Below are 11,806 nucleotides of genomic sequence, written 5' to 3' on the forward strand. Positions count from 1 at the left end.
CCCGGAAGCGAGTTTGTTATATACCAGAGACATAATATGGTCCCAGAGGGCCGGACCTGCTTTCCAGGTTGTGATAAACTCGCCAGGGTGCACATGCTGGTGTCTGAGCAGGAGCTGACCCTTAATCAGGGAAGTTTTGCCAACAGCAACTGAGAGCCACAATTATCTGCCCTATAGATAGGTAGGCTGTATACTGGGGGCCATGGGCTGTGGAAAGGGAAGAGGCTGTCAGGGGGGGGGGGGGGCCTGAGTTAACCTCTGTGGCTCGTGTTTCTACTGTGCACTAATGGACGCCTGTCATCATTATGGACAGAAACAGGAGGGCGCCTGCCAGCTGCATGACCCTATAAAACAGAACAGGAAATCCTAGCAGGGAATGAAAGGAAAGGAGATTCCTTCTCTACTTTTTTTCTACTCTTCTCCTCTCTCTAATGACCCCTCATTCACTCTTTGGCCTGTTATTTACGCTGTAAAACTGCAGTGTCACTCACGAAACATAAGAATATGCTGTATGTCCATCGTATGAAAGAAAGTCAAGGTGTTGAGGGTGTGGTCATCGGATTGTATCTTAAATGATCAGTCACTTCAGATGCACAGTTCATTTACCTTTGCTGTGTATGCGAGTAAAACACTTCTGTTTTTCATCCTCTGTTAACAAGCTCAGGCTGTTTTATAATGTTTCTGTCACGCTGGGAGGAACCTGTATAATCATTACATACAGTGGTTCACCCTTTGCTCGGCAACTAAAGTCCAGGGTCTGTGATGTGACAGGACTTTGTCACACTTCTGTCAGTGATGTCCACTGAAACGTGACAAGCACTTTATCAAGAAACCTTCCTATCAGATCCCCAGGTGATCATGCACAAACACGTGAAACACAACGTCCCCAGGAAGCCAGATTCCTTATTACAGCCAATAAGATAGCAAGACAATCTTTATTGTAGTTATGAGGCTACACATTAATCCACTCTGTTGGTGCCTGCAGAGCCCATCATGTGATAATCTAAGTCATTACCAGTAGTAGCCTACAATAGTAATTACCATGGAATCTTTCACGATGTTGCAACACTTAAAAAAAAAAAAAAAAAAAGAAGCCTTCTGTGTGAGAGAGCAAGAAAGCGCACACACACATGATCGTCTGTGTTTGCATAGGCATGTCTTCGTGAGTGTGTGTATGTGTGCCATGTCCATGGAGACGTCTGTGTGCGCGTGTGATCACTGCATGATTCACAGTGTCACAACCGTGCACAGAAACGAATGGACATCCTGAACGGAAACCACAGCCGTCCAAGCTGCGTTTTCCTGCGACACACAACCTACCACTCTTACAAAGAGTCACTTGACTGGACCCTCATATAGGAAGTGAAAGAGGAAGCCCCTCGTCCATCCTGTCCTCAATCCCAATGTCTTCTCTGCGCTTCACGTGAAGCCACTCTTCACAGACGATCACCAGTGTGAGCCTTACACTGTTGCAAAACATCGAGTGAAAAAACTGGCTGAGGCTGGAAATGGCTTGGTATTGGGGGTCAAATGTCTGGTCAGTTGACATTTAGCCATAGGAGATTAGTGCCAATCATTATTGTGAATGCAGGATTCACACTGATCACCAGGGTTTGTTTAAAATAAAATAATATTTACTCAGTTGATCAACAAAATTCTTATTTGACGGGCCATTTTGTATCTAATCTCTGATAGTCTTTGTGACAGTAGCTGTGCAGCAAGATACTCAGTGTTAAGAAAGTCACGCTGGACCAAACCAACACTGTCTACAGAAGCTAGGTATGATATCGCAGATGGAAGTGGCCAGTGATGTTTGACTGTGGGGTCTGTCGGCCCTCGTGGCTCTAGGCCTCTGGCTGTGTTCATTGGTGACAGTGTACGTCGCCTGGCAGCCTGCATTCCTCTGCCTCTCCCCACACAATGGTGAGTCTCTGCCGCATTCCTCTGTCTGTGTCCGCTGTCTGAGATGCAGCCAGGCCTTGGCAAACCCCTGCACTCAGCCAAGAGGTTGACACAACGTTTACCAGATTCTGATGGGACACGTTAACACCAGCCATCTATGGACGTTAATCACTGTGTAAAAGTGTGCCGTGGTTACATCTAGAGTGGACATCTTAGTCACAATGTAATAAAAGGGCCTCTGCAGAAGAGGTTTTGAAATAATTTAGTAGATGATGATGCTTCCTCTTTAACCCGCTTCATCATCGCATTCTGGCTTTTTTTTTTTTTTTTTTACTTCGCGCAATCGTTCCTTCTCTCCATCTGTTTTTAAAAAATGCAAGCGTGTCTATTCTAAATCGTTTCCACTGCTCTTTATCCTTCTCCAGCTATTTTGCTTTCTCTCTTGTTCTGATGCCACAGCCGTGCAGACACCTTTCCCTCCTGCTGACTCAGTAGCCAGCCTCAGGCGCTGTGGGCTCGGGGTGTTGGTGGCGGGGAGGAAGGGGGGAGGGGTAGTGTGAGGCTCCCACATCAGGCCCACCAGCCTATCACATGCGAGGGAAAAGAGCTGGCTAATCGTTTCTACAATGGCACCCTGCACACTGTCACACAGTACCACAAACCGCTCTCCTCGCCAGCACTTCTACTGTATTATTCCGCCGTTGCTAAGAAATCCTCATGTGATGTATGTTAGTGCGCAAACATACCACAGGGAACAAAGAAGTGATTGAAAAACCACACCTACCAAAATGCATCAGTGCAGGCAATGTTAAACATATGCAAGTATAGACAAACATGCTTACCTTGCGCTCAGTTCTCTCCAATTTGCATTTGCAAATATACCCTTACAATGGAGGTAGTTCAATCTAAAATGCTGCAGATTTTTTGGAAGGTTTTATTTTATGTTAAGCACTCAGCGGTTCAATATTTCACCTGATCATGTCATTTAGAAATGACATGAAGACATATAAAATTATATTTACTGAAGACAAAAAAAAGGAACAAAAAATGTAACAAAACTAATTTGATAGAAAAATTCTTCAATAACTATTGATAGTGAGTTTCACTCTCTGCCCAGCAGTCGTCCGAGTAGGTTTACAGTTAACGAGTATATTTACGAGTACACTTCTGAAATAGAGGAAAATTAAACTGTGCCTGTAAACAAAGTCTCATGCCATATACAAGCGCCACTGATTAATGAGCCCTTCTCAATAACGTTAAAATATAGAGGAGCATTATTCATTACCATAACCATCTGGTTATTTTCTGCTACATACTTGGTGTTCACAGACGCACTCATCTACGTCACGTACTCCCAGTACAGCGAGCCGACCTTCAGGGATTAGGGCCTGTTCTCAGAAGGAAAGTGTTTTTGCACCTGTGGTGTGATTTTAGGGCTGCTCTCTCTCTCACGGAGGGGTGAGGTCAAAACTGTCAGGGGTCACGCAAAAAAAGAGAACCTGGTTCCCAGGTTAAAGGGTGGTCCCATTAACAGAGCCACCTGCCCAGCCAAATTCTCACTAAGCGGGAAGAGAAAGTCTCCTGTCACGGTGAAAAACTCCCTAAATTTTTCTCTGTATTCTCAGCACACAGGCCATGACAGAGGTTATAAACTCAATTTACAATGTGGCCACTTATCACACATTATCACAGTGGCCTTGGTACTATTACGGTCATCCAAATATTATTGTAGTCCTAAACTGGGAATGATCTGTTGTCACGTAATTTGCTCGAAGATTTCAAAATGAAAGGGGACAGAAACAAACAAGAATAAAAAAAAACAAGTGGAAAAATTCCTCCGGAGCCGGCCCGAGGAGCGCGGAGCCGTGTGTGCCGTGGTTGTTGTTTCTGTCTTCCTCTGTAAATGAATGCAGAGGTGATCTGTTTGTCTGAGGAAGAGAGCAGAAGGGAAGCCTGATTTCCACTCCATTTTATCTGTGCCCCACAGCCCCTGCCAGTCAGCCCCCTGTGCTCTCACATGCCGGGGTCCCACAGGAAGCAGCACTCCATGAAGGGCAAAGGTCATGGAAGGAGGGAAAGCCACTCGTCCTTTCATTCAACACCAAACCAACAGATACACAACACTGTTACTGCGCTCCTTCCTTTGTCTCATAATAATAATAATATGATGATGAAAAAGTAAAATTTGTGTATATTTAAAAAAGTATTGGGTCAAAGTCTAATGTTAGAGTCAGTTATAGTAGAGACAATGTTTTGTGTTTTTTGTCTTAGCATCTACACTGCACAGAAATAAGTTTCACATTTATAAATACACCTATCTAATATATTTAAATAATTGTATGTAGTGTGTGTTTCTTGTTATGGATTTAGCTATATATTTTGCATTGTATATGCGAGTGTGCATTTTGAAAATGTTGTAAGCTCTCGTAAGAATAATAAATTACAATGCTAATGATTACGGTGTTTTAGAAACGTGAAAGAAAATTGTGCATGTGAGGTAGCTTAAATATTTCACTGAGTGTACAGTTTTTTTTGTGTGAGATGGTAATTCTAACAGCAGATGAGACACAATTTTAAAAAGTCACAATAGTTTTATTGATCCATAGCAAATTAAAAACATAGTGGATGAAAATCAATTTGCATAATCATATATTATCTTAAAAGAAAAGCAAATAAGGAAAACATCTGTCCAGCAGAATCAGCTTCATAAAAAATAATAGAAATGCCGTTTGAACATAATTCTTCTTTTTATGTTGTCTATTTTAAGGAAGCATGGACACAGAATATAATTTGAGCTACAAAAACTAAGCAAAGCAAAATCACTAAAATTAAGATTGAGGAGTAACTAATGCAGAAGGATTAAAGTTGTATATTAATAAAAAGGAAATATTCTCTGATTTCAAGTATGTCCTTTCAGACAAAATACAGATACGCTTGTATACAAAAAAACATCTCATGCATGTCCTGCATGCATGCTTTATTGTAATTTTGTGTCATAACTTGTTGCCTAGTTGTATCTATTACAATTATTTGAGCGATATCCTTTTGTCCAACATTAATTACAACTTGGTGAATCCATGGGCTTGTTTGTTAAAGAGCAAGGCGAGCTGTCAACATAATGCCTCCCCATGGAAAAGTATCGGTTTTGCAGGAAATCAACAAAGTCACATTAAATACTCGGGTGAGGAAGGGTTGTCACTGGTAGACCCAGTCTCGTGGTAACAGTTCGCACCGGACAGTTTCTCACATTTAATTTTGTAAGCATCCCTCTCCCTCATCAGCCTGTTAAGTTCATGTTTCAGCTGCTCGACCTGTGACACCAGGCTGGTCTTTTCGTGCTCCAAAACGTGCTTCTGCTGGACGCGCTTGTAACGGCAGGACTGTGCGTAACCCCTGTTTTTCAGGGTTCGGCGCTTCTGCTTCAGACGCATCACTTCGTCCTTGCCGAGGCCCCTGAGGAGCCGATTGAGCTCCCTGACGGACATCGACACCAGCTGGTCGTCTGAGAAGTGACTATCGGCGTTGGATAGCCGGTCGCGGCGGCTATGCTGGTGGTGCGCACCGAGGACCTGCTCTTCGTCCTGCGAGTCCGGAGACTCGCAACCCATGTCGTCTTTGATATAAGGGTCTTGGCAGTGGCTGCTGTGGATGCCTTGCATGTCGGGGTGACCCGGCAGACCCGGGTAGTGCTGGACAGGCTCGTTGAGGTGGCCGTACCCTTCGTATTCAGCTTGGAAATGTGGCGGCGGGTTGCCGTGGGGCACAGATGGGTGTCCCTGCTGCGCCGTGGCGCCGATTAGGGCCTCCATTGCGTCCTCGGGTGTCAGACCAAAAGCTTGCGGGTACATTTGCTGAGGGTAACCCCCGTTGTTGGGTATCCAGAACTGGTCGCCCCCGGGGTTATTTCTCTGCTCGTTTGGATTGAGGTTTGGTGACGAGGGTACCGAGTTGCAAGGTGTGCTGCCGGGGGTGGAGGAAACAGAGTCCGGTCTCTGGAGCTGGCTGCATGGCCCGATGAAGGAGCGGTCCATCCCCTGCATCGCCTCCTTCTTCACGCCGAACTTCATCAAGTCGAAATCGCTCACGAAATCCATGGGGTTTTTCTGCAGTCCCAAATGTGAATCGCTCATATTAACTGGCAAAGCGTGTCTCTTCAGAGAGCTCCGAATGTCCAAAGCTATTTCATGCAGTCAGCGAAAAGCGCGACTACTTTCAAAAAAAAATGGCAGTAATCCCAAACTTTGATTTCAGTTCAGAAGGGGGTGGGAAAAAAACATGCGTGCGTAAAAAGCCTCCCACCTTATCAAACTCTGTGAGAACTGGAGATTCTGCACCGCGCAGCTTGTTTGGATTCAGTCGCCGCACGCTAGAACTCCGATGACGCCAGCGGACTGGACGCACCTCTCTGCCTGCTCAGGAGAAGCGCACTTTCTTCATAAAGCTGCATTGGCATGATGTCACGCCTTCTGGGCTACACCTCCACTCCCCTCTCCAATGAAAACACGCTGATGGGGGCGATTTGCATAAGAGCTGCTACGAGCTTGTCCCTCCCCCCAACGGGCTGTTCGTGATGATCATTTGACCAAAACCTATAAATGTCTGCACAGCGGAACACCATCTTCTGCAATATGCTTTTTTTAACTGTTTGATTTGTCCTCCATTTTACATTAAGGCATATTTATCCCACATGTATGTTGCGGATTTATCACGGTGTGTATAAGGCGAGGTCAAATACCTTCACACACAGGTTTGTCCAGGCAGTGCTTTTATTGTTTTTCAAGCCCAATACACTAAACGTAACGGGGGGGGCACGTTTTCCTACTTCCAATTTCTTCGAATATGATTTTCTTTCGTCTTTAATTTGGTTGAATTCATGACTGGATTTGTGGTGATTTATATAAGTTGGCAACTGCCTCGTTTCACTTAAACAACAAAAAGGAGGCTGCAAGAAAATTCCGTTGACACTATTGTGGTCGCTGTGCTCTTTTGTTAGTACACAGGAAAACACTGACACCTGGTGGCCACTAGCATGCACCACAGCAGTCCAAATCTCAAAATCCACTCCTAGCTCGGAAGTCTGAACCATCACATACTTTCATTAGGGACAGGGACAGTTGTACTTCTTTGGATAGTAAAGTCTGATGTTTTATATGTGAATTAACAAATTAAATGTTTGTTCATGCCTTTGATATTAGTCAAACATTTAATGTTGTTAGATCATTCAGAAGAAAACATTTTAGAAACTATCATCATATAACAGGGCTTTCCAGCTACTATCATGTTCAGGGTTTTCTTAATTGTATGTATGATTGTTTTTATGATTTCATTTGTTTTGGTTATATTTCCAGGCTCTATCACTCCTGTTTTTTTAAAGTGACAGTGCTGACTTCTGGATTATTTCCATGTAGGATTGTGCATTTATGGAACGTGAGAGCTCAAAACATCTGTGGGAGAGCCCTTCAACATTTGTTGATTTTTACAGAAGGTCGGCTGTAACCTCTGACAGCCAGAGAAGGGCAAAGCATCCCAGCATAAATCATGAACACCCCTGACAACAGCTCAGCAACATCTCTGCCGCAATAAGAATATGGTATGTTCCAGGATGTGCTGTCCGATTCGGGGATGTCATCCCTAGCGGTGTCAAGAGGTGCCACAATTGCACAGGGTATCAAAGGGTTAAGCGACGTTCCTGCCCCAAAATGACCCGCTTAGGCAGTGCTTACTCCAAAGATAGTGAAAGCTTCACTGACAAGATAGAGGACTCAAGCCAAAACCAATAGAAAGTGTTGTCCAAGAACGCAGAGGTATTGTTTCAGTCAGCTTTAGTTGCTGGGAACAAAGGAAAAGAGGAGACAGTGTGACTGAGCAAGGATGGCTCAGGGACATTATGCTAAAGATAGGATGCTAACGGCCTAAGAGCACATCGCCAGCAGACACTCATATTTCGCCGCAGAGAAACAGTCACACCCCCTGAAAACATTACATTTCTACACACAATTATAATCAATAAAAGCCATCATTGCAACAACAGATCTTAAAAAACAAAGCTTCACTTTATTTCCATCCGAGAACTGAGAGCATGGATATCAATTTGATAATCCATTGTGTGCCAACCCACCTACAAACTATCATGTAGCTTCTTTAAAAGGTAGTTATGGTTGAGGCTGCCAATTCTATTACAAAGTAGGCAGGATTTATATGCTGTCTGACAGGCTGGAAGCACGGATGCATTCATATCCCAAGACTCACTTTACATGACCTGTGTTGCCATCGATAACGAGACTGATGCAGAAACCACATATAACAGAAGTCAAGCACTGTCACTAGCACATTTTAAAATGCAACCTAAATTAAGTTAACCCATTGCCGACAAATAACGGTGTGCCCTGAAGGAAACTAACATCCATAGACACCACAGATAATCCAGACTAACGTCTATTTTGTGTTGCAAAACCCAGCCTGTATCACAGCATCCATTAACTGACTGTAGCTGGCCGATTAGCACCATGAAGACAATTAGCAATGGGTTATCATGCGGATAACAACAGTCATTCACTTGTTTCTCTCAAAATGCAATAAATAAATAAATGTGACCTATGTCCTGTGCAGTGTGGAAACAGCAAACAAGAAAACTAGTGATCATTTCAGCCTTAACAATAAATAAGGATAAGAGGGAACATAGATGTCAACACTTGGGGCGGCTGTGGCACATGAGGTAGAGCGCTTGTCCCGTAACCACAAACCCCTCTACCAGCAACATGCCGAGGTGTCCTTGAGCAAGACACCTAACCCCAAGTTGCTCCCCGGGCGCTTCATTGCAGCCCACTGCTCCTCCGGGATGGGTTAAATGCAGAGAAATAATTTCCCCATTGTGGGACTAATAAAGGCTTAATTATTATTATTAACAGTTTTCTTTAGGCGGCCGCAGTCTGTCTGTGTCATCCTGACAGAAATGTACCATGTCTTTGTCTCCCTTTCTTTCTGTATACACAACATCTTTCCCACATGGCAAATGGGGTCCTGTGTGTTTCAGTGGCTATTTTGTAAATACAAAGAGCCATAACTAAGAGTTGGCTTCACTTAACCTTCCAGTCCACATGTAACAAACATGGAGCGAACAAGTAGCATTAGGAGAAAAGCCACAGCCAGACAACATAAAGGAGAAGTCATGATTGCTGGAGAACAACTCAGGTATGAAGAGAGAGAGAGGGGGGATACATGACTTGTCTATGGTCAGGCTTGAAGGAGATTCAAGGATTAAGGTTAAACATATGGCTGATTTGAACTTAAATTTCAAGGTTGAGACTACACGATGGAAAACTGATCAAGGACCGACGCTACCACCTGCGCACGTATCCTAACTGCTTTGTGGCACAGGAACTTATAGACTGGCTAGTGAGCCATAAGGAGGCTCCAGATCGAGCAACAGCCGTCTGCATCATGCAGCACCTCATGGATCATGACATCGTTCACCACGGTAAGAAGGACGCAACAACACAAGTTTCAGCAAGGAGATATTGGAAGACAAAGGGAAAATGTTGTAGCTTTATTCAGAGACCTGTTATTTCAAAACTTATTAGAAACTGTATGCTGCCCTTTCTTAGTCTGTGATAAGAGGCCAGTGTTGAAGGATGCCAAACTGCTGTACCGTTTCCGCAAGGATGATGGCACATTTCCCTTCAATACAGAGGTGAAAATCTTCATGCGAGGACAACGACTCTATGAACAGTAAGAGCGGCTGTTTATTTTGTGCTGGTATTCTTTCGTTTGACCTTGAAGTGTACAAAAGTGTACAGTTGAAGTGTCAACTATTGTCGTGATTGCATACACACCAATATGATTTTAAAATTTCACACAGACAGCAAGAAGGTCCTGTCAAATATAAATCCCTAACTTTGTCTGTTCAAATTCTCCTTCCAGCACTTTTTAAAAGTAATTTGCCTGTTTATGACATATCTGATCTGTGTTTTTGTGGTTCTTTCTTCAGTCTCATAGGTGACAAGAAGTCTATTCTTCAGCTAAGAGAGGAGCATGGCGTTGCATATCAGCGCTCCTTTCCTGGATACCAGCTGATTGACTGGCTCCTTCAGAACGGAGAGGCCGAGAGCCGGCGCCGGGGACTGGAGCTGTGCCGCGCCTTGCAGGAGCAAGGCATCATTCAGCACGGTGAGAGGAAACCTCATTGGCCCCTTTGATGTCTGGCACCAAGAATGAGTGGGTTGTCAGTGGCTGCTGTCAGTGGGTGGCCAGCTGGGACTTTTGCAATCTAAAGCAAATACACTCATCAACTCTTTGTGAAAAATCCCATTAGTTATAAAACGTGTTGTTTTGTGCTCTCTCTCTCTCCCACTCCCACCACTAGTGGCAAAGAAGCATGGTTTCTTTGACAGTGGACTGCTCTATCAGTTCTGCATCAATTTTCGCCGCAGACGCCGCCTATCTGAACTGCTGAATGAAAGTGGACAAGACGACAACGAAGGGGTGGCAGTGTCCACACATGAGGACAACCATCCTGATAGTCCGTTTGTTCTGCACAAAAACACGCCTCAGGACGGCAACAGTGCTTTCCATTCTGGTAAAAGAAAATTCTGCCCTTTTTTGCAGGTTTATACACTTTGTTGTGAATGCCAACTATCACATTGTAACGTTACTACTAATTTAATTACAGTGAGGTTAAGTAAAGATCTGAAACAGGTTACCAGTGGGCGTCGAGGCAGCTTGAATTCCCTTCAGCTTCACTCTTCTGGATTTCCACCTCTGGTCCAGCTGTCTTCGACTTCAGTGAGTTGCAATCCTAAATCAGGCAAGTGTGTAGTTAATATTCAAGGGACAAATTTTTCAAAATGTCTTAAAAGACGTTGTTGAAATGTTTTTAAACTTTTACAGTGCTAACAAGAAATTATACATGTGAAGAGTTATTCGCACCTGGGGCACCTGTTATTAAGAAAGTGTTGACGGTGAGTTACTTAACTGCATAATCACGGAGGGGGAAAACATTAATAGCAGCTCTAGGATTAGGACATTTATTCAGCATAACTTGAACAACAGTCTTCCAAAGTCAAAAAGACGATAATTATAAATGTAAATGAGGGACAAAACTAAAATACTCCTTAAAAATGGAAACTTAGTTGGGGTGAGCTTTTGCCTACATGTTTTGTAATGTCAACAAAAAATTCTCATGTATTTAACCATGTATAAAAAGCATTTACATACTTAGGCCCCTTCATAGTTTACATTAGAAACAAGAGTAAACATATTTATGGTACCTATTAATACCTATTCAATGTGGACTAATGAATTGTATCTCACCAATGCAAAATTATTCCATTTTATTTCTACAGATTGTGTAATTTATCGCATCCTCATGTCATCACAGGTGATAGGAGATGCCCTGGGCTGGGGCTTTGTTGTCAGAGGCATAGCTCCCTGTTATGTGCAGGCCGTTGACCCTGGAAGCCCATCAGCAGCTGCAGGAGTTAAGGTCAAATATATTTTACACATGGCACTGAAAATGGAAATATATCATATTTGACTCTGAGTCAAAAACAAGTCCTATTAACCTCACATTATCTTCTTTAGGTGCGGCAGTTTGTGTGCCAGGTGAATGGACAGTGTGTTCTCTATCTGGACTACAGGACAGTATCCAGGCTGGTGAAGACCGGGCCTCGCACTGTTGTTCTGGAAGTTCTGGAACCGTTGGAATGACAACAACAACAGTTTTCTAGTCTAGCTCTTGGTTTGGACACAACTACATTTGCTGAAACTGAAATATAATATTATGTAATGTATTTTTTTTATCAGTTATAGCCAAGACTGTATATAGCCTATGCTCATTTCTGAAGAAAAAAACCTAAAAATCAATCAATGAACATGGTTATTGTGCTATTTTAAAGAACCTAATTTC

The 11,806-nt window shown here is 43.4% G+C and overlaps 2 protein-coding genes across 2 annotated transcripts; one reads left to right on the top strand and one right to left on the bottom strand.

Annotated features, from left to right (window-relative positions):
• Positions 1–4,484: 4,484 nt before the first annotated feature.
• Positions 4,485–6,363, bottom strand: mafbb (v-maf avian musculoaponeurotic fibrosarcoma oncogene homolog Bb). Its single transcript, XM_054616782.1, has one exon. It carries the CDS (start codon positions 6,030–6,032, stop codon positions 5,067–5,069), a length of 966 nt encoding a protein of 321 aa, XP_054472757.1. The 5' UTR covers positions 6,033–6,363; the 3' UTR covers positions 4,485–5,066.
• Positions 6,364–9,010: 2,647 nt separating this feature from the next.
• On the top strand, positions 9,011–11,607 carry si:dkeyp-97e7.9 (DEP domain-containing mTOR-interacting protein). The gene is made up of 9 exons (XM_054616781.1): positions 9,011–9,093; positions 9,201–9,379; positions 9,507–9,630; positions 9,890–10,068; positions 10,265–10,477; positions 10,571–10,705; positions 10,789–10,859; positions 11,279–11,383; positions 11,482–11,607. Exons 1-9 carry the CDS (start codon positions 9,011–9,013, stop codon positions 11,605–11,607), a joined length of 1,215 nt encoding a protein of 404 aa, XP_054472756.1.
• Positions 11,608–11,806: the final 199 nt, after the last annotated feature.

This window comes from Anoplopoma fimbria, chromosome 17 (genome assembly GCF_027596085.1).
Source record: "Anoplopoma fimbria isolate UVic2021 breed Golden Eagle Sablefish chromosome 17, Afim_UVic_2022, whole genome shotgun sequence".
Taxonomy (NCBI): domain Eukaryota; kingdom Metazoa; phylum Chordata; class Actinopteri; order Perciformes; family Anoplopomatidae; genus Anoplopoma; species Anoplopoma fimbria.